Consider the following 27,504-nt stretch of genomic DNA (forward strand, 5'->3'; position numbering starts at 1 on the left):
GACATATTTGACTATCAACAAGCATCCGTGGATCAGGATTGGACTGAAAAGCGTACGAGCAAATTTCTCTGGGTTGGCTTTGGCTTTGGTGCTGACAAGTTGGATGGCCGAGTTCGTTGTGCTGGGGCCCTGTGCAGCATGGGAATGTTCAAAGGGGAGGTACAAAACGAGAGACCACAGGCGAATTTGAGTGTCTACCTTCCAAGGCAGCGAGATGCTGCCTCAGAATATTCCGAAGCCAAGATCGCGGTGGAAAAGAGAGTGGAGGGTGTAAAGTAGATTTGGTAGATGCGCAGACCAGCAACGGCGGGCGGGCAGCTTTTGGCGATGCTGCCTCGGACATTTGTTGTATTTGCGGGGGTTTCAGCGGTGTAGGCCCTGTGGCTCTAGCGCTTATAGCGGGTGAAAACTGAAACTGCATTACGAAGGGGTTGATGCGAGATCACGTCGGTCCCAACCTAGCAATCTGTTCTTGAAAGGGCTCCCGAGACGTGGCAAAAGGCAGTCGCATGTCAATTCGGATTTTCCTGGTTCATTCGCACACCAAGTTCATTGGAGCTGGCTTGTTTGATCTCTGATGCATCGCCAAAATGGCAGGGAGTGTCGGGTGTTGAGAGCCTGTCAGCGTCGGGTTTTGTGGCGTTGGTCGGTGCCAGTGTTGATGGGCTTGGTTGGGAATTAAAAATGTTCTTCGGTTTCCTGTTGAGACACGCAGAAAAAGAGGCAAAGGGATGTAGCATGGATGGCGACGGTTTGGATCCCGTAACAATCACGCAGCAATTGACTCACTGGCTGACATACTGTTCGCCGAGACCCTTTGTTTGCTGATTCCAAAATGGGTATCTGGAATACACCATAGCAAGCCGATTCCTCTGTTGCTTTCGAGAGTCGTAAGGTGAATCGCCCCGTTGGTGGCACCGCGCAACGTCAGAGGGACGTCAAGTAGGTAGGTCGAGGTTGAGGTCGATGTGGGAGAGATCGAGGTGGGAGATGTCGAAGGTGAGGCTGGTGGGTTCAGGGCGCGCGGAGGTGGCAGCGCTCGCGAGGTTGATCTCGCCTTCAGGGAGAGGGGGCTCACAGTGGCAGCGCAGGGGAGAGGTTGGTCTGTTAAGGTTGCTCGCTTGGCCACCTTCCCGGTGCCTTAGAGGCCAAGGTAGGTACCTACCGATTCCACAGCCAAAAATCGGTAGGTACCTTGGTACCTTGTGTACATTTCTTGCTCAGTGGGGCTAGCCAACCAGGTACATTATCCTGGACAGCATGTACCTTCCTTTTCATCAGCAAGGTGGCCTGCTGTCGTCGGTGAGGCACAGAACACCTCAGGTGGTCAGGTATCAATTCAGTAATGGATGGTGCCACCCCGCAACGATCTAGCGACACCTTTCCTCGCCAATTCCCCGTCCTCCGCCCGCGACACTTCGCGATGCAATGATTATCACTGTGGTGCTCAACCCTGCGCCTCGAGCTGCATGCCCTAACAACCTCCCCGATTTGCTCCGCATCGCGCCACACCGCACTGCGTTGGAAAGGGGCAAACGCGGGCAGCTTGGCCCAACAAGTCGGACACATCGGCATCGCGGGAGCAAGACTCATATGCACACCTCTTTGTCAAGCACATCTCTTTAATAAGTACATGACCATAATGAGCACTATCGCAGACGTAGATTGGGACATGAAGAAGCGATTCGTAGGTCCCCCAAACTCTCTGACGCGCCTCTAGAGTGACACATGGCGCGAACCGAGGCACTGCGCACTCGTGGCATGGCACTGCCTGATCTCGGTGCGCGGAGCCATACCCCATGGAATGATACGGTCCGCAGCACCAATTGCTCGGCCAAGAGCTTCAATTATCGGCATAGGCATCAGAGGCGGAACCAGTGGAAGGAAGGCTTTACCAAAAGGCAGAATGTGTCGTTGGCCTTGCCAAGCAAGTCTGGGTGCGCCGAGTTGAGCAGCCAGCCGTGATCGTCGCGAAATTAGGCCTCCATGTACCTTCTGAAGCGTGCGTCGCAGAGCCTCAAACTTGTAAACCTACGTCCTTCAGACATGAGGCGGTCGGCGGGGTAGTCTCGGTGACCGCATAACGGGTCATGGTTGGGGTTGAGCATGCGTGCCTTGATTGCGCACACGGGACATTCGGGTGCGTTGTCGAGAGAAATGGGCTCGGGACAACTCCGTGAGGTAGTGCAGACGGATTCAGAACTATTCATCAGGTCGTATACGATCGGCTGCAGCTCGTTCGAGGCAGACATGAAGGCTGCGAGGTTGGACAGAGGTCCGTGGTGCAGACAGAGAGGTTTCAGCAGCGCCGTCTCCTGATAGGTAGGTACTGGACAAAAATGGTCAGCCAGCTGTCCGCCAGGGGGGAGCAATGGCAGAAGGGGACTTGGCCCGTTGGTCTTGGAGGGAGCAAGCAAACATCGCGCTGGCTGAGCGTTGGTAGTTGCCACGGGTCGCTTGCGAGGATTGTGTGATTCATGCTGTCGGAGGGCCGAGCGGTGCAAGATGCGAAATGGAGATTGAATAGGCAATTAGAATTCTGTTTCGGGGATTGAGAAAGACGGCTGCGCTTCGACTTGCGGGGAGTTGCGAGGTGACGAGGTGTTGGCAGATGTATTGTCAGGCCCACATCGCTGTAGCTACAGAGGGTACCTCCCGATTTCCAGGCGCTCAATCGGGAGATATCCACCACCAGCCCACCGACTCCACTACAGGGCAGCAGCTGTGTGCCTCGGACTGCTGCCAATCCGGCAGATGACAAGTCGTGGCACTGAATAGAAGGGCGGCGCGAAGTCCTTGACTTCCATCATTTCCCATTCTCGCTTGTTACTTTGTCTCTCCATCCCCATTCAACTTCATCAAGCATCTAGCGGCCACGCGAAGGAAGGGCACATCCCAGCGAAACGACTGCGGCAACCAATCATCTTACATGTTTGGCGCTGTGGCAACCTTGATCCCCGCACCAGCTGCGTGTCCCACCAGCTCTGCTTCCAACCTCCCCCGGGCCACCAACGAAAGATTATTCGCCGACTCATTGGATGGCAAAAGGAAGAGGGCATGCAGGGCGACATACGGGACATCAAGAATCACCACGACCGGGTTCTAATTGCAGCAAGCCACCGACAGGCCCTTCTCCGGCGGACGATGTTGCTGTTTGGGGCGTAACGCACCGAAAGCCCTGTTGAGCATGCCTGTGCCGTTCCCGGTGTTTCCAGGTTGCTTGTGTTTCTCTGCCGCCAGCTGACGAAAGAATGGCTTCTGTTCCCGGGTGCTGAATCCGCTTGCCTGTGTTTGCTCTGCATTGCGGGCTTGGCTTCTGATGCACGCCGCCCCACCAAGTTGAGGCTATTGATCGCTGCAAATCGACGATGGCACCCTCGGGTACCGTTTGTCGTTCGAGGCTGCGACGCCGCATCTTCGCCCATCAGAAAAACCGATATTCCAAGCGAATACAACAAACAATGTCGCTAAATTGCCGTTCAGGAGCCCTTGCGTCGTTCTCCAGCCCGCGAAAAGAACGACTCCCAATTCGGCGAAGCGCCACGCCTGCGCTGCAGGCAAACACGGCTAATTCGTCCGCACTGGGAAGCTAAGGCGCAACCCCCCCCCCCCCCCCCCCCCCCCATGACTGCAATGTGATTGTAAGAAGTTGACAAACATAAGGGCACCCAGAGTAAGGAAATCGCACCGCCTTCTTAGGATGTACGGAGGGAAGTCGTCCAGCATTGTCGCCGGCTGAGCATGCATGTCGAGCAGGGTGTGATGATGCGCAGCGTCGCGTTCCATTCTCCCCTGAACCTCCCGTCCGCTTGGATGATGAATGCAGTGTGCCCTGCCTCTCAGAGGCAATAGTGAAGCAGTGGCTACGTTCCGATGTGTAGCGGTGCGATTGGAAGCTACCCATAGCACACTATCGCTGTATTTACAGAGGGTACCTCCCGATTCTAGCGCTAAAATCGGTAGGCATGCACTGAAGCTGGATGGGTCCACATCTGCCCGGGCACGAGTGCCACCATCTGCGCAAGCACAACTGCCAGGCACAAGTATCTGGCCGACTCGCTCGATATGGCAGACGTCAACGTCAACACCCGAATGCATTTCTCAAACCTCGCCCCAACCGCTGCAAACCGACCGACCTCAACAAGCCGCCTCCTTTCCTTCGTCTCCCGCATGCACAAGTCCAAGTGCACACAACTTCCCTTCAAACTCTCAGCCGCAGCCTCTATTCTCTTCCAACCCCTCACCGCGGGGCACTGCGACGCCAGCGCCCACGTTCTGGCTTGAATTCTACAATCAGCAGGGCCACGGAGGTGGATGCAAGCAATGATCCGTACCACGTGCTCCATCTTCCGGTCGGCTCTGCCAGCGAATGCGAATAATGAGCCACCACTCTGGCCGAGAGACCTGCAGTTGCTGCAAAGGAGACCGCCAAAATCCCTGCTTCCCGACGACTGCGTCCCCGCCAGGCCGACACGACAGGTACGCTTCCCACTTCCCTCTAGCCACTGATTAGAACTTCGCGTTGCAAAACAAGCTGACCCGTCGTCGGATGCTTCTCAGATATTCTACCCTTCGCGTCAAAAAGAATCGAATTCGCCTCCGAGTCCGATCCTCGCCCCCACTACGCCCGAAGGCCTGTCACAAGATTCGCCAAGTCTCTTGCAGCCTACTCGAAGGTGCGTGATGCCCGCGATGGCCCACGCAACCGTCTGAAGCAATTATGCCGGGCCCGCCACCACATACCACCACCCCTTCATAGGATCCGCCTCCGGTCTTGAGCGAAGACTGTGTGTCTCCACGGCTCATACACCACTGCCATGCTCACGGCCATGGCATAGTAGCGGCACCGTACAAGACCCCGCGAGCACATCAAAACACCAGGTGAGCAGTCACATTTGCCCAGGCCATGGTATTGTCAGATTCTGACTGGCACAGATTTGCGTCCTGCACCCTTCAAGTCGCTCGTCTCTTCCTCTAGGAACTTCCATGTTCTCGACAAATCACTTCGCCATCTGCCTCGAGTCCATGCCAAACCCGATTCCGATCGCATACGAGCCCGACTTGCCTTCCTCGAAAGCGTCTTCTTGAAGCTCCAGCCCCTCGCAAGCCGGATACCAACAGCGACCTTAGAGACATGAGCATGGATTGCCACCGCCTCTGCAGGCAGCGCCGAGAAAGCTCATTACGCAAGATTGGCAGGTATGGGAGCGAGGAGAAAGGGCGCTACACTACACCACTCGCAAGCGCAAGCGAGCAAGCTTGTTGGGTATGGGAGGTGACTATACGGGAGTACGCCGATCGTCCTGCCTCGAAGGGTGACCCAGCATGCCGTCTTCTTGTCAGGCAGCTATATCTGCGGCATTATCTCTTCTGATACGATAGCGACGGCAAGACTTGAATCTTGATGGACGAGTCCTCGCGCACGTGTTGGGTGCGCTAGAATTCTGCAAAACCGTCGAAGCAGCTCTTAATACATCGCTCGCTCGGAGATCTTTGGAACCCGCAATCTACAGAGCGAACTGCGCTTCTTCCTTGTCCTCCGCAACATCAGTGTCAGCAGAGCATCCGCCGCCGGCTCCGGTGACCAGGCGTGGCTCCTCGACGTCAACAGAGCACCATAGTCCCAAGATTCGCGTTGCTAGTGTAGAGACTCCAGGCCCCGGGTACTTGCGCCAAGCAGTTGAGCTTGCTCGACCTGATACCTAGCAGCCGTTGTCTGTGGAAAGCTGGAGGCTCATCCGTTCCAGTCTCGGCATCCAGCAGCAACGACAGCTAGAAATGTTCCATCCCGCTGCCACTTCTGCTACCGCAAATATTGCCATCGCACGGACTTGCCTCTGTGTGAGCTCGACAACTGAGGCCGGCGCAGCCGAGGCGCACATGGTCTGGGTCCGCCATCATGAAGATCGCTTTGGGGCACTTGCAAGACGCACCGCAGCACCGAAGAATTTGACACTACCCTTGTGGGGCGGACAGAATCCCCGAGAAGAATTGAGAAAGTACAGTGATGCTTCCGGGATTCTTCACGTCGCGAGCGCTTGTGAAGTGTCTGGTTCCAAACCTTGACAAGTTCCGTCTCGTCAATGGAGTCCAATGCTGCTTCCATTGGAGCTTTCTCTCCGCAGATGCTAGAGACATTTTGTCGCCTCCCAGCCTCTTCGAAAAGATTACAACGTCGTTAGAGGCTGGAAGAATGGGCTGCGACGTGCCAGAGTAACCGGCCGGAACCTTGAAACGAGGGCTTGGTCTTCGTCAAGGTCCCACATACGACGGGCGGTGCATCAAGATGCCGAAGGCTCCCTCCATCTTCATGCCGAGCAGAAGACGAGCAACCGTGACCATATTTGGACGCCAGACCCATGATTGTCCGGCTGGGCGTGAGAAAAACACAAACAGCGGGCAAGTTGCTCCCAAATGACGATGGCGGCATGGCGTGGGCTTGACCTAAGATTGTCGTTCATGACTTGACTTCAGGCGATTCCAATCATGTCCCATTCCCACCCTCTCGCCTCTAATATAGTCGCCATAGCACGAGAAGTTCTACCAATGGAACACTCGGGATATTCTTGCGAACCATATCTGGCTGGAGCACTGGCGGAAACACCATTTGCGCTGTCTCTTTGGCAAATGAGACGTCATGGCTATTTCTTGCTCTTGAAGACGACTGGGTTACTTTATTTATCCACCCGTGACATTAGAGCATCCCACCGCTTGCCGCCCACCAAGACGCAGGCTAAGAATCGGCTCGGATTTCGTGGTCAGAGAACACCCCGAAAGAAATATTAATGCCGTGGACGGGGCCGAGTGTGGCCGACTGGGGAAACATCATGACTACCCATGAGAACCATGAGATTCCTATTCATCTCCATTGAATGCCATTTGAAGCCTAAATGTGATGCCACTGCTTCCCGTCTCTAACTTGACGTCTTTCCCCCTTTGAGCCATGGCGTCGTCGGAGGCTCTGCGAATCTACCCCCTCCCCTTCCTTGCTCCGTGGCCTGCATCATCGACCAGTCACCATGGTGATTCCTCGGCCCACAGGGTCTGAAGCAAGCGCTGGAGAGATGCGCCAGTGGTCTCATGCATTCCGCGTACTGGGTAGGGTACTCTGAACCATCCGGCCTCGCGGTCACCTTCTGGCGTCTGCAAGAGGATCGATGCGACTACCAACGTCTTGCTCGTCACCAACCATTGCCACCATCTCCTATGCAGAACAGGTCTTACCATCCCGGTGCTCAGTGCAGAAGCTTTCGGTCATGGTGCAGCAATAAAGATAACTCCTTCGGTTTGAGGTCACGAGGGCCCTCGTTTCAGTTGGCTCCGAACGCGCACCAAGACCGTTGTCTACTCACAAAGGACCGATGCCATGGCTTGCGTGCAACTTCCCGCTAAGAACCACCAAACATGATGCTCATCCCGGCCGGTCAGCCTTTCTTTCCAAGCCACTGTCGACTTGCTCCATTAGTTCTCCCTTCGGACGCCGCTCGTTCGTCGCCAAGTCCTTTCCCTTCGCCAGTTCAATAGAAGGAGGTCGAAATGGCTCGAAGCGGTGGATGACCTCTGATGCTCCAACTATCCATGGCTTTCGGGAGGCTGTAGTCAAATCCACAAAGATGATGGCTTCTGCTTCGGGGAAATAGCTATGTTGATATGATCCCGCCAAAGAGAGAGTAGGTGGCTTCCACCACAGCAAGAGCCCTCGGAGCGATCGCAATAAACGACGAAGTACACGCAATGACCGCGACGAAATTCAATTCGCTTGCCCGTTTAGAACAGAAATGCCACCTGAGAGAGCCCTGTAGTCCCAAGCATCAGACAGGATGGGGGTTCATTGAAACAGTCCAAGCAGAATGGACGTTCTTGAGAGGAAATTGTTGCCTTGGGTGGAAACCACTGAGGCCTAAAGTGCCGGGGATGAGACTGTGCAGCCTTCTAGCGAGATCTCAGCCAGTCAGTGTCCGCTCCAGTCAATAGCGCAAGCCCAAAACATCATGAAGAAGATCCCCATGTAGGCTGTCTTCCAGGTGCGAAGGAAATGGCCTGTGGAAGGTGACTCGGCTGGTCGGCGGAGTCCTGAGCTAGACAAAAGGATGGCCCAAGAACGAGCTCAAGGTAAACGAATTCAAGGCACACGATGCTTCTTTATATTTGGGACCAACGAACAGACGAATTTGTGGCTGAGCCTTTCTCATGTTGCCGGCGAAAAACTTCCGACGAGAACCGGGGTACCCAACATGCTCACTTGGCAAGCCGATGACAACTTGGAAGTGACTCGGGCTCGAGACTTTGTGTTTGGAGGGAAAAGACGAGACGGGACTTCACGGGTGGCTTGGCTAAGATTTCCGGCTGTCGGCCGGAATGTGCAGGTGGATGATCTTGCAGTTGATGCTGGAACTGCGCCGAACTTGCTGCAGAAACACAAAACTGGGCTCAGAGATGTTCAACCCCATACATCATGGATGCCCCGAAAATTGAAAAGAATTCTAAAGTAGTGTTATTGATCACTTCAACGTGCAGGGAATCTGGCATCTGTTAGACACCAGATAGTATTCACAGGTGACACAGCTCAAACCTCATATGGAATGCATTGTGTATCGTTAGCTACAGTAGAACAACATATAAAATACCGCAAACTAGAGTAGCACCTTACAGGCACCCCTTTCTTCAGGTCGTGCTCCGTTTCAAAGCGCCTGCGAGTAGTTGTACTGTTGCCTCGTGCTCCAAAGAAGCCATGTCGATAATAGATCATGCACCATCCCAAAATACCAGGAGAGTATTCGCATGCTGACCGTCAGAGTTGTGTGGGGGAGAGAAGTGTGGTAAGCTTTGTGAATTCTTCATGTTGTGCTTCTCGCCAATGACGCTCGTTTTCCCGAAACTTGTGCGCCGCGAATCGTAGAACAAGTACACACAGACAACACTCGAGGTACTAATTTCTAGTCGTCTGTCGACACGTCTCCTGCGACAGAGAACCGAGAAATCCTTCGATTGGGTGCGCTTCGATGGTGAGCGTTGCATTGCTGCACATGGTCCTCGGCCCATTCATCCTTCTGCCTCGGATGCCTATCTCGGCATCGCTCTCGACATTGGATCTAGAGGCGAGCGCCGCATTGAGTGCAGCTTGGTGCGTGTTGCGAATACAATGGATGAAGCCTGCCAGGATGGACTGGTGTGTGTGATGCCGGTCTCGACGCCAAAGTAGCTGCACATGCGTTTGGGATGAGGTATCTGAAGTTTTCTCGTAGTCTTTGCCTAATTCCATCAAAAGCCTGCGCCTTTTTGCCAGGTTTTTGAGTTGCGCAGCCCGCTCGCTTGTCGTATGCGGGATGTATTTGCCTACGGCAACCAATTCATCCAGGCGCAGGGCAGCGTGCACCGACAAAAAGAGGCATGATTGAAGGTATTTGCGGTAGGAGGGGCCGTCGACCGCGGTTGGCAGCTTGGCGCCCTTGGCAATACAGTCGGCAAACATCAAGACGTAGATACCGCAGTCGAAACCGTTCGGTTGTTCAGCACACTGGTAGTAAGTCAGCTTCAGGAATAACGGCGTGGTTTCGAGCCATGTCGCAACAGACTCACCTTTGGCTTCTGGAAGCGGATGCGGAGATTTCGATCGTTGGTGGCCCACCGCAAGAAGTTAGGGACCTCCTCATTCCCGGTGCAAGAGTGTGGAGAGGCGGATGGCAAGGAGTTGTATTCGCGCAGCGTGCTATCTCGGCGCGTATACACAAAGAGAATCCAGTGATGGTTGTTCTGGTTGTAGAACATGAGGACTGTGTCTTTGCGCATGGCCTGTTGCAGGTTGAGCTGCGCACGTTTCGTCCTCGTTAAACTTGAGATGGTCAGGCTGTCAATGAAACCGACGTTGTCACTCACAAGCCGGCAGCCAAAGACAAACATGATGACATCGTCGATCCATGTTTCCGGGCCGAGTCTGTTCATGCTGCCAAGTATGCTAGATAGGGATAGCCTGGACCTCGGTGTCTTTTGCTGCTTTTGCACCCTTTCTGGAGATAAGTCGTCCAAGTTGCGTTTCAGCCCACGACCTTTGATTCGAGGAAGTAGACTAGGCGACGCTGTGAAGTCGAACTGCATGGAAGGTTGGTTGACCGAAGATGACAATGACAATATTGGTGCCGACCCGGAGCCTCGGTGCGACGCAAATGACTCTAGCTTGGCAGTTGGGTGCTCATGCCGGCGGCCCGTCTCAGGCGGGGATACATCATTATTGGAACGAAACATGACGGGCACGTGCTCGCAGATGAGCGGGGATTGTGAGGAGATGTGGGCGTTCTTGAATTGATGTGCAGGTTCGAGAGAAGGGGGAATGGATCCTGACTCGTTTCTGTTGACAGCCGTTGTTGCCGCCTCAGATCTTGCGCCTCGATGTCTTGGCCACATGCGTGGGTTATCTGGTGAAAAAGACGAAGGAGTCAGCGGCTGGCCACGGCGACGTCAAGAGAATAAGCGGACAGAAGAGTGCGTTGACGAACAGGAATCAATTGCAGCGCGGAACACTTTGACGGATGACCGGCAACGACCTTCAGCAGCCTTCTCTATGTATCGATGGCAGATGTGTGCTAAGTTAACGTCAGGGCGGGCCTTCAGGAGGTTCGTCGTTGCCTCGGCGCATTGGCGCGATGCCGGGATGTCGGCTCCAAACAGCATCACTAAGATGGGCACCGACGCATCATGAAGGTGGGCGACGGCGGACCAGTGTCTGACGGCCTCCTTGTCAAAGCCTGCAGCCTGCTTGAGGTATAGTCCGTCGGCGACAAGACGTAGGATTGGCCGGTGCACGTTGAGGAATGCCCACAGTTCGAAATCCCAGGCATCTCTGTTGCAGTTAGCGACAAAGGTGGTCCGCAGTAGCGACCAGGATTGAAAGAGGACGTCAGACGGGCCGCCGGTCTCGATTGTGTTCAAACGGTCCAGCGCGGAAACGAGTGGTGATTTCATGGCGGCGGGGTGTTGATTCGGACGGGGTGCGTTGTTGTGGGGATGAAGTTGTCAGTGTGGCATGCCAGTACCATCCATTTCCGTCAGTGATCGAAGCAGGCATCTAACAGCAAATTGCCAGCGGGTCTTTGACTACGGTACCTGAAAGGTAGCGAGTCGATTCTATGGGAACATGTCCCTGCCACCTGCCCCCGGAAGAATCGCAGCAGCTCCACTTTCCACTTGGAAGGAGCATAACTTCCCTGACTACCCTGTAAGGTAAGGTAGGTAAGGTAAACTGAAAGGAGTAGGTCCGTGGGGCCTGCCGAAGAACACCGGGAAGGCGCATGCCCCCCCAAAAAAAACCAGTATGCGGGGACCTTCCCGATCAGCGTCCCGGCAAGCCCTGAGATGCCACAACCACTGCAACGACGGTCATCGCGCAAACGACCGAAAACAGTCGCACTGCTCTTCGGCAGATTCTAAGCTGCCGAAACGTCAACATCTACCACGGGACTCGTTTGAATTGAAGTTCAAGCGCACAGGTTAGATGTAGCGCAATGCAGGGCCATTCCGAGGCCACCATGCATCAGAGGGAACCCGTTCATTGTGCTCATTGCTTGTCGCTGCTGTGTATGCCTCCCATCTAGATTAAACGGCACAAACGGGTATTCTATAAGTCCGAGAGAGGTGGGTATGGCTCTCGAATGTTTGTGGCTTTTGTGTTTACCTGTCGACATGGCAGAGAGCAGATGGCTAGCTGTTCTGACAGCCTTTCCAGCCAGAACCGTGATCTGAGATGATGAAAAGGGTGTTACACCGCCGAACTTCTCCGAGACTGTGGCCGCTGGTAGAGCTCAGGCTTGCTCACGACAGCATAAGGCAACTATCCCCCAAGCGCGGGAGAGGCGAGGTTCCCACTCTACTTCCAGATGGACAAGGCATGGAGGCATCCGCTATCAACCTCGTAAAGGTGATATGAACACCGGCGATCTGATGCTGCTGCTCAGACCAGACCGCATGGCGGCTGGCTTAGCTTCTGCTACCGAAACGCCGGCGCATTTTGCAGCGCGCCTCCCAAAGAAGTGCTCGTTCAAAAGGAAGACAGATCGATAACACGGGAGTCTAAAAGGCGCCCCCGCCAAAATGCGAAACCTGTCGTCGAGTGCATGACTCAAGGCAGGGAGGGAGCATTCATAGCAGGTGGTTGGTGTTGCCGTGCCTCAAACTGTGTTCTCCGAGATCGGTCAAAGGTGCCAAAGCTGGACTTACTCAACAACTCTTCCACAACAATAGCAACCATCCCAGCTACGGTTGCGGGACAGAACCGTGGACTCAGAGCAAAGTGGAAAGCTAGCCGTGTCCGCTGGCAAGCGTTTGGACAAGCTGCGCAGCTACCCCACTGTGTGTCCCCTGAAGCAAGACGGCGACCATCAGCGTCAAGTGACCAACACCTCACAGGCGACTCTGGCTGAAATGAAGGCGTTCGGAAGTCCTCTGGCCTGGACGGTCCCTTTTTGCACCGGCGCACTTGCTCATCTTAACCACAGGCAGATTCGTATATCACGGCTCTCGCAGGTTTTCGTACTTCTCGTCGTTTCATTGCTTCAATCATTGAGCCCTCAAGACAGTCTGTGGTCGTGCTAGCCGGCCTTCTCGATCCGATTCGCTCCCTCATGTCTGACCTTTTACCAGGCTTGCAAAAATTCTGACCAAAGTAGTTGACGCATTGCCGTTCGTGCGAAGGTGATTTGACAGACCTTCAGGAAATGTTGGTCGACTTGTCAACTGCTGGAAGTTCTGAAGTCAGGAAATTGATGAGAAAGAAGCCAAAGGTCTTCGCAGAGAGCATGAGTCTCTTCGCAAAGTTCTTTTTAGCAATACACTAAACCTATTCAACAAACCCAACTTGCGCGAATATGCAGCCCAGAAAACGCTGTTCACCCCCAAATTCAAGTCGTCGAAAAGAGAAAGAAACAAGGAAGAGAAGCACAAGGGGAGAACAAAGAGAAACGATCACTGAGAGGGAGGATGAGAAAAAAGCAGCCGAGGCCTCTGAATGCGATCAAACAGAAGTAAGCCATTCACCGACAGCCTTAGAGCCATCATCAAAGAACTCTTCACAATGAGATTTAAGCTGTCACGTTGCCTTGGGAATTTCTCGCATGAAGACCGAGGCTGGGAGACGGTAAAGGTGGATCTTCTGTTCCTTACTTACCATTCATATCATTGCCATCCTTGTCGCAGATAGGAGCAAAGCCACCCTCAACACTGATATTTCTTCACCGGAGTTGCCTTGTAATCGTGGATAACGCTGCATTGGCTCACCACGTAAGGGTCATCAGACGAATCACAATCCTTGGTCTCTCGAGGAATGACCTTCATCTTGGAATTTAATCTTCTCGCCAGCTTATTGACACCAGCAACAATGAGGAAAACGGGCAAGGTTTCAAGAATGACCATCCAAGCCGTGACATCCTCAGTCTCCGCGCCGCCGATGACGCAAAATGGAATGCTACGTTTCTGAGGGGAGGGCAGGGACATGTAGAGCAGCTGTGACCAGAAGGTTAGCTTGAGAACGAGCTCAGCTTCGCATCGTAGCTTTTGCAACACCTTCAAAGACCGCGTGGCCGTTTGCAGACTTCTCAAGGCAGACGATTAGAGCCGCAGGCATGAGTTGGAGAGACGCAAGATGGGAGAAGCCATAGAGTTGGTGTTATGGAATGTCAAGTCACGGTAGGAAACCTCTCCTGAGTGGTGTCCACCATGCAAAATCATTTCCAAAGAGGTTTTAGAATCAATTGCGTCAAAAACTACTGGCATGCCCGAAGTTGCCAGTGTTCTCATTGTCACCTTCGCCATCTGACGAGTTGGGTAGGAAGGATCCTGGCGTCCTTGCATGCTGGAAAATTCCCGAACACGCCCCCTACCCCACCTGTTACATCATTATCGCTTCTATGGCAGGCATAACTTACCCCGCCGTTCCACCTCCAATGTCCTTGCGCCCGGCTCCAACGTCGACTTCACCAACTTCAACATCGCCTCCATCCTCAAGTTCGACCACCAATCTCGTTCCTTCGCTGTAGCCAAGTCACACCCACCTCTAACTCCGACTTTCCAACTGGAAGTACTGTAAGCTGCATCCAATTCCCAATTCGATCTGCTTTCCGCCATCCCTTCAATCTGTCTGCGTCGAGGGAGGTTTTCTAACCTTGCATTCTCCAGGTCGAAATGTCAGCCGTGCGATCCTCCGGACAACCCAGACCCGATTCTCCGCGGCCCTCATCTGCCAAGCACCAAACCTACAGCGGCCTTGCCGAAGCCCTCAAGCCTAACGCCAGCGTCTCCTAGAAGAGGACCACGGCTCTGGCTGCTGCCAAGGCCACCGAGGCCCCGTACAAGATCACGAGCGCACGCGCAGGCTTCAACGTGTCCAAGGGCGCCATGGTCGTGATGTACAAAGTCGAAGGTCCAGAGATGCCGGCTAGCCACATGCCGACCGACGACGATGGATGGATCCTCGAGAAACATCTAGACCAGAATGCCCTGCATCATTACTGGGCCAGAACCATGGTGCGCAGCCGCCAGACGAAGCCTGGATGGACGAAGACAGCCTGGTTACAATCAGTCGAGGAAAAGCAGCGAGCCGAGCGTCAGATACAAGGCAACCGCGCATCTGACGTTGCTGTTTCGACTTCGGGCCCCGAAACCACTCAGAAGAAGAGGCGCAGGCGCAAGAGTGAGGAGGACGAGGATGAGGATTACGTGCCACCAGCAGCCAAGCGCGCACGGTGAAGCGTAGTGGAAATGAAAATGGTTAAGTCTTGGAACCAAAGGACCAGCAAACCGACGCATCTTTATCCCTTGGAGAGGGGCATGATTAGCTGGCTTCCAGTCTATTTATTCGGGGATGTCGTATGAGCAACAGCAAGATATGGGCGCACTTGAGGGCACGAATATCGTAGCTGGTCTCGTACGTTCTATTAGTAATTGTGAAGTGCGCTGTAATAGTAGCTATGTCAAAGAACGAGCTGCTGATTATCCCCTCTAGACCAGAGTCTCATTGATTACCAAATGTCTTTAAGTGCTGCACCATCCTTGTGGAGTTGAGAGTCTAGACATCTCATGCTACTTCTCATATTCTGAACGATGCAACCTCTACTACTCTTCATGCCCCAAGTTATTCTCCTGTCCCATGGATGCGACTTTGGAATCCCCCACTCTGCATCCATCCATGTCCGTGATGCCGGTTGGCGAGCACGAGTCGAGATCTGCGAGGAGCAATTTGGCTGATGCGGCGGGTAAACTAGCTCGGAATCCTCGGGCATATAAATGAGAAATAGTTCTCATTAGCGTTTTGAGGAGCCGTTTGCCGTTGCTCCGGGTAAGACAACTGGACCTTTCGACCAACGACTCAAAACACGTCCGAATTCAAGTCGAAATGGGTATGAAAAGAACGAGATTGAGAATGTAATGATCAAGAAATGGTATGCCCGGGAAAGAATCAAAATGTGGCGTTAGAAATCAAGTGGCTTTGGATGATAACAGAAGACCTGAATCTAGCTCCAGACACTTACTTACCCTCCAGTCTCAGGATGGCGAATGTTGAAGCACATAACTTCCAACCCCCACTAAGCAGTGTGGACTCCGGGCATGTGGACTCCGGGCATGTGGACTCCGGGCATGTGGACTCCGGGCAAGTGCAGGCATCCAGTCCTTTGTTGAGTTCCTCCATGGCTCACGTTGGCTAGATAATTGTCAGAGCCGTGCGCATCTCCCGCTTCCAATTACTTCACACCATTACCGTCCACCACGACAAATGCCGATGGCGACAAAGCCGCCATACTACCTTGCGTTTCAAACTTCCCCCTCGTATTACTTTAACCAAAAGAAGAACCATGCGATGTTCAATAACGGCAAGCGCACAAAATGACCCGCAAGGGAGCGTGGCAGTCAAACGCGGTTGGGAGACATAAAAATAAAACGAAGACCGTCCTCATGAACAATTGCCCTCTAGTCCCTCCGCCAACCTTGAGCCGCCGCATCGCCTGCAACAGCGCCATAATAAACCGTCACACCGCAAAAGGCTCAGTACCACATAGGTCGAGGGAGTTACAGCTGAGCTCAACTGAGTGGTAAGGGTGCACCCCTGCGTTGGGGTACCAGCGCGAGCACCAGGAAGAAGTCGAAAGATAAAAACACTGCCGTGAGTGCCCAACTTCCCAGGACATTTGAAGCCTGGCTAATTTTGCATCTTCAACGCCAGGGACCCCCAACCGGGCTTTGATACATCCATCGGGCCCTCAAACATGCGGAGCGGACCGGTCCTGAGCTCGACCGACATGGTTATGCAATCAAGACCATATCTGACCACTGAGTTAACAGTGCAACGGTAGACCTTGAACTCTTCGCGTAGTACGACGATGTTCAAACGCTTGGCTGTAATAGGAACTAGAGTATGATTCGTGCTGGCGTGCATACACAAAGCTTCTCAGCCAGGGGCCTGGCATGCCACGCGGTCGCCAAGGTGCGTTGTAAACTTGACACCTCAGCCCGCGCATAATGAAAAGGTACGTGCCATCAGACACTGCCATCGAATGGGTAAGATCACCCCACGTAAACTCGTTTGGAACGATTACGAACCCTTCCACTTTACATAGCGGCCTGGAACATCCCCCCATGAATCATTGCTAAGTACTGGAAGGTTATTGGTGGAAAATTTGCAGGCAATGTACGTAATTTCTTTTGAAGCGCAAATCGTGGACACTTGGAGCGTCTTCCCCGAGTGCATATCCCCCTTGAATCATGAGTGCAGCACTCCTGTAGACGACTGTCGCTCTTTTGGTTCGGTTTGCCTGGAGTCGGCCTTGATCCAGCCGTGACGTCCCTCACTGCGAACGCAGTAAGCAATGAAGCCTTCAACATCCCATTCATGACAATGCCTTGTGATTGAAAGACCTCATTATGTTCATGTCAGCCAGTCTTCCGGAAGCCCTTCGCAACTGCTGTTGCCAGATGTTCCTGTAAGTCTGATCACTAGAAGTATTATTAACACGTCTCAAATCCAGACAATGGCCCTGAATTCAGGCAATCTCGATCATACTAAGCGATGAAACCAGCAGCAAGGGCCTAAGTTTTCAGAGCAAGTGGTGAGCTTTGAACTGATGTATTGACCAGAAATTCCATCTAGGAGTAGTTGTCTTCCCTTTATCGAAGGCGACTGAAGGTGTATATCATGGACTAGGTGTTGGAGTCCCGAACACGCATCAGTTCGAAATTTGTAATGTCTGGAGATTTTCAGTCTTATATGGCGCGGTTCAGTGCTCAGACTCCAGGATGCAGCGGCATCCAAGTGTCAGACAGTCCCTAGTGACATCCTTCACTTCTATACTCTCCTTATAGAGGCAGTCTTTTGGATTGCATGAGCCAGAGCTTCCCAGAGATACATTAGTCACGCGTTTGGCATGAGTGAGAAAATTGTCTTGTGTGATGTTACACAATCATCTGCCATGGCAGATCTTGTGGGTTTCTTCTTTTCTTCTGATGCTGAGGTTGAAGGCGGGTGGGCAGGGAAGGTCTGTAGGACTCGAAATGTTGAAAGCGGAAAGGCGCGTTGTGGTGAGACTGTCATAGACGATGTTAATGAAAGGTAGAGGTGTGATATTATAAGGCTACTAATGCTTCTTCTCTTCGCGGACTATGGAAGAGAAAGGATAAACGTGCATCTTTCATTCTATCATCACGATGAGGTCTCATCTTCATCCCGGCGCGAGACACAAGGTATCTCGAAATGGCGTTCAAAAGCGATATGACGCTGGGAACACATGCGATCTGACAATGCTCAAAACCTCATAAGCGCTGATTTCCTTACGACAATCTCTGAATGCAAGTTTCTATTTGCTCGGTAGCCCTGTGAATTAATATGCCTGGTCTCATAACAATGTACCGTCGCTTGTCTTCGTGTCTCTGTTTGTCCCAACACAAGATAAAGATGACCAGGCCTTGGAGCAATCGAATCCCGCTGGCGCCCTTGCAATAACCCATTGAAACACACCCAAGCTTGTTTGGGTCCTGAGATACGCCTGCTACTAACATGAGACCAGGTCCCTGGTTTATCCAATACCTAACTACCACGAATTCAAATGTACATATGCCCACGTTATGAATCGTCGACATCTAGTGATTGACGAGCGAGGTACGTTCTCCAGCGCCCCGGGTGCTTATTGCCATATCCATCTGCTTATCCTGATCCCAATAACATCTCTCATTCCTACCGAAACCGGGCAAGTTCGCCTTCTGCATCATGCGGCATGCAAGCGAGCCGTCAGTCATGATCTCAACTGTAATTCATAGCCTCTCGCTTTCAGCCATGCGTAACACATTTGTTATGTGCCGAGTTGATGAATGGTGACTATGGTTGGTTTATACCAGGCGCAGACCTGTTCCTCTCTCATTGACGCAAATTCGAGACACGCACGCTGATCGCACTGAGCTTTGGACAGCAGCCTCACATGCTTGGCACTCTGAGCAAACGTCAGACCGTTGAGAACCATACAAGAGCCAAAGGAAGAGTTCTGAGCGTAGCCAAGATACTCAAGAGCAAAAGACATAGACTCTCAAATTTTCCGGTCGGTCGATGACTGAAGCCGGCCCCAAGACAGTGCTTGTTTGCATGAGACCTGTCCAAAACAGAAGCCATGAGAACAGCATGCTTTATGAGGAAGAATAAGTCAATGATCGCGATGAGAGAACTATAAAGTATTGTATCATCTGTGGTTACGCCTCAAACCACCGCATCAACCCGGTACAGACCGCTCCGAGTAGCCCCCAGTTACCCTACCATCGCAATGACGTGCGGCCCACGTACAACAGGAACCGAAAAAATCGTCTTGACAAACTCTACACGCGTAGGATCGGCATGATCACCCGAAATTCGCCAGATATCGATACTGCCGCCTGGAATACGACCATCATACTGATCGAATGTCGTCGAAGCGACAAAACGACTGGAGCTGTCAAAAACGACCCCCTCAGGCAGTATGCCGTCGAAGGCGTATGTGCCCACTGTTGATAGAGTACCGTTGGCAGGCTCCACGCGTAGTAAGCTGAGGGATGAGAAGAATCCTTGGCTGGGGCTGTCAAGTGAAGGCGTGCTTCGCTCCAGGTTTGCAGTTACTGCCCACAGCCCATCTGGACTGACTGCAAGTCCCTCCGGCATGACTCCGGCTTCGGCACGAGAGACAACGCTATGTTGAGGTTCCCCATTCTGTTCTTGTGACGCATCTAGACGAATACTGGAAACTGTTCCTCGAGGTGCCTCGATATCTGGGCCAACATACATGGCGTTGGAAAGAACATGTCGTCCGTCCGGTGTGAACTTCGCCGTGTATGGTGCCGTCTCCAGATTTAACGAATTTCCCCATCTTTCTAGCTTAGCTTCGGGACCCTGTCGAATTACTCTAACCAGAGCTAAACGGGGTTGCGAGTAGTCTGTGAGGGCCAGAATATCAAGCTCTGGGTGGAAAGCCGCGTCCATCAGAAGATGTCCAGAAGGCCAGTCAGGAATAGCAGGTGTTGACAAAAGAGACAGCTTCCCTTGCTGAAATCGATACAGAGCAATCGGTGTCTCGCCTCCGGATCCAGAAAGGGTGTGTGTCACCGCAACTAGGTCCCCAGCTGCATTGACTGACACAGTTGAAGGTTGAAGAAAACCTTCAACGGTGTCCACTACTGCAGGTCTGTCTAAGTCGATGAGGTCGATGACTGTGATTTTCCGCGAATAGGGTAGTTCCGACATCGTAGTGTTTGGGTTTGCAGACGGCCGTGGCCCAAGAGTCTCAACAACAATCGCATAGCGGCCGTTTGGAGTGATCGTCATTGCTGTGGGCGGCCCAACTACTGCATTTCCAACAGATATGTTCGAGACTTTCCACATATCTGTATTGTCTTTTATCTGTATGATATACAGAGTATCCGAACCTTGAGGTGGTCCTATTTGACCATCCGTATAAGCCGAAGACACCATGTCCGCATCTGAGATGGCTACAAGAAAGCGCCCCTGGAAGTCGATGTGTCCAACATGAGGAAGGTATTGGCCGTAGATAGCCTCTCCATACCAGAGGACTGCTGCCGCAGCAGAGAAGAAAGCCGGTGGCCACATAAGGACTTGGCTGTTGGCAGTTGATGATGAACAGAAGGTAGGGTTCAAGTTGGCGTTTCAAACAGCCCGGTGACAAATGGCTACTTTGATGGGGAAGAATATTGCTAGCTTTAATAGAACGGCTAGATACTCAACTTTTTGCGCCTTGAGTCCCGGCCGGACTGAGAATCGGAAGCACACTCCAGCCCCAAGACTCGCCCACAAATACGCAGGGCAGCTGACTATAGAGTTGGAGTATGCTTGGCCGAGATCATTACGCAGTTCCTCGGGGTTAACGGGTTTAAATGCTTCGAGTTGCGATGCTTGCATGATGTCTTCCCATGCAGCATTCTTGGCCTGCCTCTCGTCAAGTTTAATGTCTTGTGCAATCTATTTACTGGCGTGGTTCTAGTTACACGATCGAAGGCTTCAGTGTCGCTCAGGTCCTCGTTTGCACTCCCGGTGCCGTCTATGGGGCCGTCTGTTCCGGATGACACCTTGGCCTTGACTCGAGGATGGCTCGGTCTTGGTATTCCACGTATCCTGGTAGCCCTTTTGCCATACTATGCGACGTAGCCCTTGAGCCTCTTGGCGCTCTTCTTTGAAGGGCCAGACTCCGGGAAATGACGGCGGATCATCACTACTGTCGTGTTCGGGCATAATCGGGCTTAAGAAAAGGTGAAGCAAGCTCGTCACCAGTCTTGAACCACTGCTTGCGGGGTCCGTCCGAATTTCCGTGTCTTTGGGGTGTGTTGGGCTGTCCCGGTCAATCGGCTGTTTTTCTCAGCCAATAAGGCCTAAACATGCATGATTCTTGCAGCATTAAAACCGCCATCCCGCACATAACTACCTTCTACTAGGCAAGCAAAATCATCTGCGTATCTTTAATCCCCTATCATACACATCTGAACTTCATAAACTTCCGAAATGCCATCTCAGATGCCAAAGATCCTGTTGCTTGGCGCAACTGGCTATATCGGTGGCAGCGTTCTCCATCACTTGCTTTGCCATCCTTCCCTGACGTCAGTCATCACCAGTACCAATCCGATCACAACTCCTATCCGCGGCAGCCCGAACCGAGTCGCAAAGCTCTCAGAAAACTATGGATCGCGTGTAAATCCACTCCTTATTTCCAGTCTTGACGATGTGGACGGGATCACCGAGATCGCCTCCAAGCACGACATTGTCATCAACGCTGGGTCAGGCTTCCACCCGCCTTCCGCCGAGGGAGTTGTTCTTGGTCTCGCGAAGCGGAAAGCTGAGACCGCTGCACCGGTTTGGGTCATTCACACTTCAGGCTGCTCCAACATCTCCGATAATCCCGTCACGGGCGTGGGACGTCCGGACGTGGAATACGATGACGCCAATTCCGACGAAGTCTTCGCGTTCGAAGAGGCGGAGAACAAGACTGAATGGTACGCTCAGCGCGCTTCGGAACTCATCGTCCTTCGCACAGGAGATGACCTAAACGTAAATGCAGTGAGCATTCAAGCGCCCATCATCTTCGGCACCGGCACAGGGCTATTTCAACAGGCTGGCTTGATGATTCCCCTGACGATGGCCTTTGTGCTCGAACAAGGTTACGCCTTCAGCTGTGGTGACGGCACAGGAGTGTTTGACTGGGTGCATATTGCGGATTTGGCAGATCTTTACGTGCTTTGCGTGCTCAATATCATCCAGACTGGAGGAGAGCATATCCCCACCGGCAAGAGGGGCATCATCTTCCCAGCCGTTGGAAGAGCTCTCGCAAGAGATGTGGCGAAGAAGTGTCTCGATCTTGCGTTCGAGAAGGGAAATCTCCCCAAGGAGGGCACGCCGCAGACAAAAGAGATCCGCCAGCTTAGTCTTGAGGATGCAGCAGCGAAATTGGCTGCAGGTAACGTTGCCGTAACGGAAATGACGTATGCCGGGTACCGAAAGATGAAGGGAACTATTGCAAGACGGAACTTGGGGTGGAAACCAATCCATCTGGACGACGCGTGGGAGATAGATTTTGATACGGAGCTTCGAGCTGCTTTGAATGGGCAGAGGACGTCTACTGTCGCATCATGTCTCGCCGTAGCAAAGTAAAGGTCCACGTATGTGGTGTGCCGCTCCGGCTAGGATTTTGGGGATCTTTGTTGTTCTCTACAAGTTTCGATAAAGTCAATAGACTCGTCTTGAGAAGCTACTCACGTGTGATTTCGAGTTCCCTCTATGTAATAAGTGGCCACTCTGTCCAGAGTCGTTCCACTATCGGCCGTCCAGCTCGTGGCTTCTCCCAAAGATTTGGCAGTGTTCCATTGGCAGTGTCTCGACCGAAGCCTGAATGAAATGGCGGGAGATTACATGGGGTGATATTCAGTGAGTGTAGGGTAGTTCAGTAATCTGACAAACTCCTCTATCCCTGGCGTCTTCTACCTCAAGGTTTGATGTAGCCATAGTTTGCTTCGCTGTACTACCAACGGTGCACATGATGACGAGACCGGAGAATATGTGGCATTTCAAGGAGTGATGAGCTATCCTGTCCAGCTTCCTTTCGGCGGGGTACTCCAGCACCAGATGCCACACTGCGTCTTGCCGGAAGGCTCATTGTTTCGAGGTGGCCGCGGAGTGACGAGGAGATCGCTTTATTCCGGAGCAACCGGGTTGTTTCAAGGAGACCGTGATGTTCCGGAGAGACCGTGATGTTCCGGAGAGACCGTGATGTTCCGAGGAGACCGTGTTGTTCCGAAGAGTTCGCGTTGTTCCGAGGAGGCCGTTTGGTCATGAAGAGACCGACGGCGCTGATCTGATCCTCTGCTACGCATCTGTTCTGTGGGCTGTGACCATCTGCGGTAGGGTTTGAGGTTGTTCTGGGTGTAGCCGGTCGAGTGACCTGCTTTCGTGCTTCACCCTTAGACGGGTAATAGTCTTCTCGAAAGCCCTCATGTTTGAGGAAATAATACCATCTGCAGGGCAATCCTCGTTGCGGTAAAGTACACTGTAGGTTCCTCGTCCTGTGATTTCCATTCGTTACCTTCATCATGTCGCCGAAGGAGAAAGCTGAAGTACGGGAATTGTGTCCGAAGACGACCTGGAAGACTTCATTGGCTCAAAGGCCTCATGAGACCCTCCAAGCAGGCCTTGGAGAGAAACCCTGATTTACATATGCATTGCAAAGGCACACTCGGGCAGCCTTTCGATGCGTCTAATGCTCTAGCAATGTGTGGACCAGGAGGTGCTCATTGCATGCTTCAAAGAGCCGGCCTGCCGCCTGCGGCCAGACGCTGATTTCCTTCCCGATTTAACCCCCAGTAAGAAGAGTCTGCGACGTCTGGAGGCAGGAAGAAAGATCAAAATGCCCAGGGATTGGACAAGGCAAGGTATCAGTAATGTCAGATTTCCTTGTCTGCGGTGATAAGTAATAGCCTGAGGATTAGGTAATGTCGCAATAATTCTGTTATAATCTTGACTTTTCGCTGAAGAACGTTGCGGCAGGAGCGTGTGGCAAGTGGAGGCTAATTGCCTGTGACCGGAGTATTGAAACTCTGAGATTCGGTGAACGTAGACGTGCGTCTGGGGGTGTTTGCTGAAGATGCCCGAGAATTCCCGAGCATCGAAAAGATCGCCTCGAACTCGTTACCTATGAAAGCAATCCGGTATTTTTTGGACAGTCCCTCAAAATCTCCTTCTTTCTCCGGGTTCAGGTACAGCACGAAAGAGCCCAATTATACGGAGGATGGGGGCTCAAAGCATCGTGATCTTGATGGACCTGGTGATACACGCAGCAGGTGGCTTGCGAGGGAAGAATATCCAGAAGTCAAGAGGATGAAGAGGCATTGCAATCACGTTCGGAACACATATTTGTGATATGGCGAAGCAAGTTATGATATTCCTGGTATTGGGCAAAAGAACAGAAACATGCCAAGAGCGACTTGGATACCCAACGTCGCAACATATCTGTGCCAAATTCCATCCAAGGACCCCTCCAACCTTCGTTGAAGACGGAAAGCCAAGGTAGAAGCAATGTAGACGATCAAAGTCTGCTGTTGTGCCCAAGATATCAAGAGCTCCCATCTGTCTCATGAGGGACCACCTTGTTGCAAACCGCCAAGTAGGAGGCGTTCGCCTTCAACAATGTTTGTTGCGCATTCTCCGAGTCGTAGGTGTCCCACGCTTTGTTTTGAATCCTGCGGACTTCCGCGAATGAGACTTTCTGCTCCCTTGTCACGCGCAAATCGAGGTCTTTCACGACGCACTCCTTGACATAGGCGAGGGTGTCTCGATAGTTGTCCTGGAAGACCGCGCTGACAGCACTGGTGACATCCTGGACAAACGCTGCATCCCGGAAGTTGATAGACCCATGGTAGGCTGTATGAACATTGTCCATGGCAACTTTGAACACCTTGGCTGCCTTGATCCAAATTGAGTCGACCTCGTCCTCGGGGCCTGGGTCAACGTAGAACCCAGACTTATCCGTGACAAATCTTCTGATGTGACCCGCCGGGCTTGCCATGCAGGTCTTCGGATCGGCATTGAGACTCAGAAGACCGTACTCCAGGCTAAGACGTATTTCGAGCTTGATTTTGAGCCACAATGTAATGCGTTCGCTGTCATTCAACATGGTAACGAAGTTCTTGGCGGCGTCCCCCTCTGACATCTCTTGGTTCTCTTCGACCATCTCAGCACAGAAATCGGAGATCTCGGAGTCCAGAAGCTCGTAGGTAAACCAAACAGATTTGGCTTGTGACTGACCAATCGCTTGGTCTAGATGGGCGGCAGCCATCTCCGGGTGCGATCCTAGGAAGGTGTGCGGCATGTTGAGGAGGAGGCGTGACCTAGCAAGAGCAACATCGTTCCTTGCGGCGAGAAAATCCATCGTTCTCGCAGTAGACCACTTCTCCTTCAGAAACCCGTAAATCTTGTCCGGAGACTGCAAGATGGTATTGGCGTGCTTTGGATCAAGGTTGATGCCGGCGAAGGGCGACGAAATAGGCCCGGAGTTCATCTTGAAAGGTCTGGGGAAACAGGCAGCGGGTTGTGGCAGGGAGCGTTGCGTGCTTTGTGTGTTCTTGTCCATGATTAGCAGAGAGTCCAACCCGAAGAAGACCCAATGTATCTCAGGCACCGAGACGTACGGTTGCAGCTGCATCTGGGCAGGTCAACAGATGAAGCGCGCGGCAGATGGCCGAAAAAGGACCTCTCACGTGGACGATTGAGATTTGGGATTGATTGAATATCGTTGGTATCTGGCGGTCGGATTTGCGCACCAAGACTGGAGGCAAAAGTCTGAAGCTTTGGCGAAGACTGCAGGGTTTGGTGATGCTTGCGCGAAACGCTCCGTGGCGGTCGAGAAAGGCGGCGATAATCTGGGGCCCAGGAGATCAGGAAACGCGAGACATAGCTTCCTTTCTGTCGGGTTGCTCTGCCGATTGCAGGATCTCTTCGTGCCGAAATAGTCGGGATGTGTTCATTCGCAGCGCAAATTAGGTCTCGAGTCGACAAAATGGGCGTCCCCCAAAAGGAAGTTTGGCGAAGTTCGGAGCACCTTCCGGGGTGCAATGGATTGGGTTGTGGCACTTCTGCAATAAGCGCCAATCCATCAGGCGGGGTCGGTGGAGAGTGGCTCAATCCACCGGCGCCGTGGCAGGGGTGCCTTGAAAACCTTAAGGCAACGTCAGTAGATAAGAAACGGACTGCGAGTCGACGATAAGGTCTTTGTCGGGCTTGCTAGAGGATGCAGCGCAGTGGTGCAGCCTGATTACGTAAGTGGGCGGTGCATAACTCCGAGAATCGGTACGTATCCAATCTGTTTGGTCTCCTTTAGCATGGAAGGCAGGAGTCAAGAACACCCAGGCCTTTGTTTGCTGAGTGCAACTTCTCTACTGTCTTGGTCGGACCTTCCTTCTGTCTCTCAGGGCCTCTTCCACCCAGCCCCACCTTCTGACGTCACATCCAGTCACAGCGACCGACCGCGAATCGGGGCGACCACGTCCTCAAACGGACATCCGGTTGAGGAAGGCGCGCGGGGGCCACCATTGCCAACTTCACCCCAGTGTAGCAATAGCAGAGAGCAGCATCGGCCGGACGACATCACATCGCGAGTCAACCTCCATCACATCGCAACAACTCTCATCAATCCCCGCAGGCCTCACACGACCAAGACACACATCTGCCATCGTCAAATCCACTGCTCAACACTCCAATGGTACGAACGCGCTCTGGGAAGGAGTCCCACCCCGATGACTCCCAAATCCCTCCCGTGCCACCCGATGAAGACCACCCTTCGAACGAGATCCTCAACCCGCAGCCGCGCCTCGCGATGAAGAAGCAACGGTCCGAGAAAGCCAAGGCCCGGTTCATCGTCGACAATGACGACCTTACCGGTGCAGTTCAACGAATGCATCTAGACAGCACCAAGCCATCGTCGTCCAAGACATTCTCTTCTAAGGAGGAAGCCTCCAGCTCCAAGCCTTCAGAAGAGGCAGGTCAAGAAGGCCCGGCGGAATCGAAAGGCGATGGTACTGCAGCGACTCCATTGGAAAATATCCCTTCTATGTGGGACGACGTCGGCTACCTTGCCCCCAACTTCAAGCCCTCGACCTTGAAGGTCGCCACCCTCCGGAATATTCTCTGTCGTCACAACGTCCCCTACAGCTCTGCGGATACCAAAAAGACCTTGGTAGACATCTTTGACAAGCAGATAACCCCCCGGGCAGCTGCCACATTGACGGCCATGGGCAAGACAGCCCCTAGCAGCGAAGGAATCGTGGATGTTCAGCAGGGTAACTAAGCAAGCACTAGTAGTTGGCAGCATCAGCGGGTACTGGGTTGAATTACAGTCATGTTTCTGGTTCCGCTTCGTCCATAGGCCTTGTCGTTAAATAGACTCATTCCCGTACCAGTCATGCTGTCAAAGCGTTTGCTTTTGCTCGTGTCCGATCATGAGGTGTCATCATACCACTTATTGACAGTTTCCTTCCCCAAGTTCCCGCCGAAGCTCAGCATCTTGCCCAAGTCATCAGTGTGACACTCTGCCCTACGAGCTATGTGTGCGGGAATACGGTGGCGATATTCCACCTTGCCTACGATCTTTGTGATAGGTCGCAAACATGAAGTATTTGCGAACGTCTGCTATTGATATAAACTTGGAGTCCCTCATTATTCCCTCTGGCGTTAGACAGCTAGCATGAGCATGCCCGCGGAAAGAAGGAAGCCACTTGGATCCCGTGGTCTGCCCAATTAAAGCGAACCCCATGACAGCCGCTGCCCCTGAATACATAACCACGTTTGGTGTTCCTTGAGCCAGCGTCGACTTTAATCCGACCACCGAGCCTGAGGAGGTTGAAAGCTTACTGCATATGATTTGACTCAGGCAGAGTCAGCGTGGGTTTCCATAACCAAACGCAGACTTTGGGAAAGGCTTGCACCCACTGAACTTTCAGACACCATCTCATGGTGTCGGA

At 52.8% G+C, this 27,504-nt stretch overlaps 2 protein-coding genes across 2 annotated transcripts; both read left to right on the top strand.

Moving 5' to 3' along the window:
• Positions 1 to 21,016: 21,016 nt before the first annotated feature.
• CGCS363_v015093 (uncharacterized protein) lies at positions 21,017 to 22,147 on the top strand (the record flags this gene model as incomplete). The annotated part of the gene is made up of 1 exon (XM_036646942.1): positions 21,017 to 22,147. The coding sequence occupies one exon, from the start codon at positions 21,017 to 21,019 to the stop codon at positions 22,145 to 22,147; it is 1,131 nt and encodes a 376-aa protein (XP_036487832.1).
• Positions 22,148 to 26,438: 4,291 nt separating this feature from the next.
• On the top strand, positions 26,439 to 26,831 carry CGCS363_v015094 (Inner nuclear membrane protein SRC1; the record flags this gene model as incomplete). Its single annotated transcript, XM_036646943.1, has 1 exon — positions 26,439 to 26,831. The coding sequence occupies one exon, from the start codon at positions 26,439 to 26,441 to the stop codon at positions 26,829 to 26,831; it is 393 nt and encodes a 130-aa protein (XP_036487844.1).
• Positions 26,832 to 27,504: the final 673 nt, after the last annotated feature.

Source organism: Colletotrichum siamense (assembly GCF_013390195.1).
Source record: "Colletotrichum siamense strain Cg363 chromosome Unknown KSG_Cg363_contig16, whole genome shotgun sequence".
Classification (NCBI taxonomy): Eukaryota; Fungi; Ascomycota; class Sordariomycetes; order Glomerellales; family Glomerellaceae; genus Colletotrichum; species Colletotrichum siamense.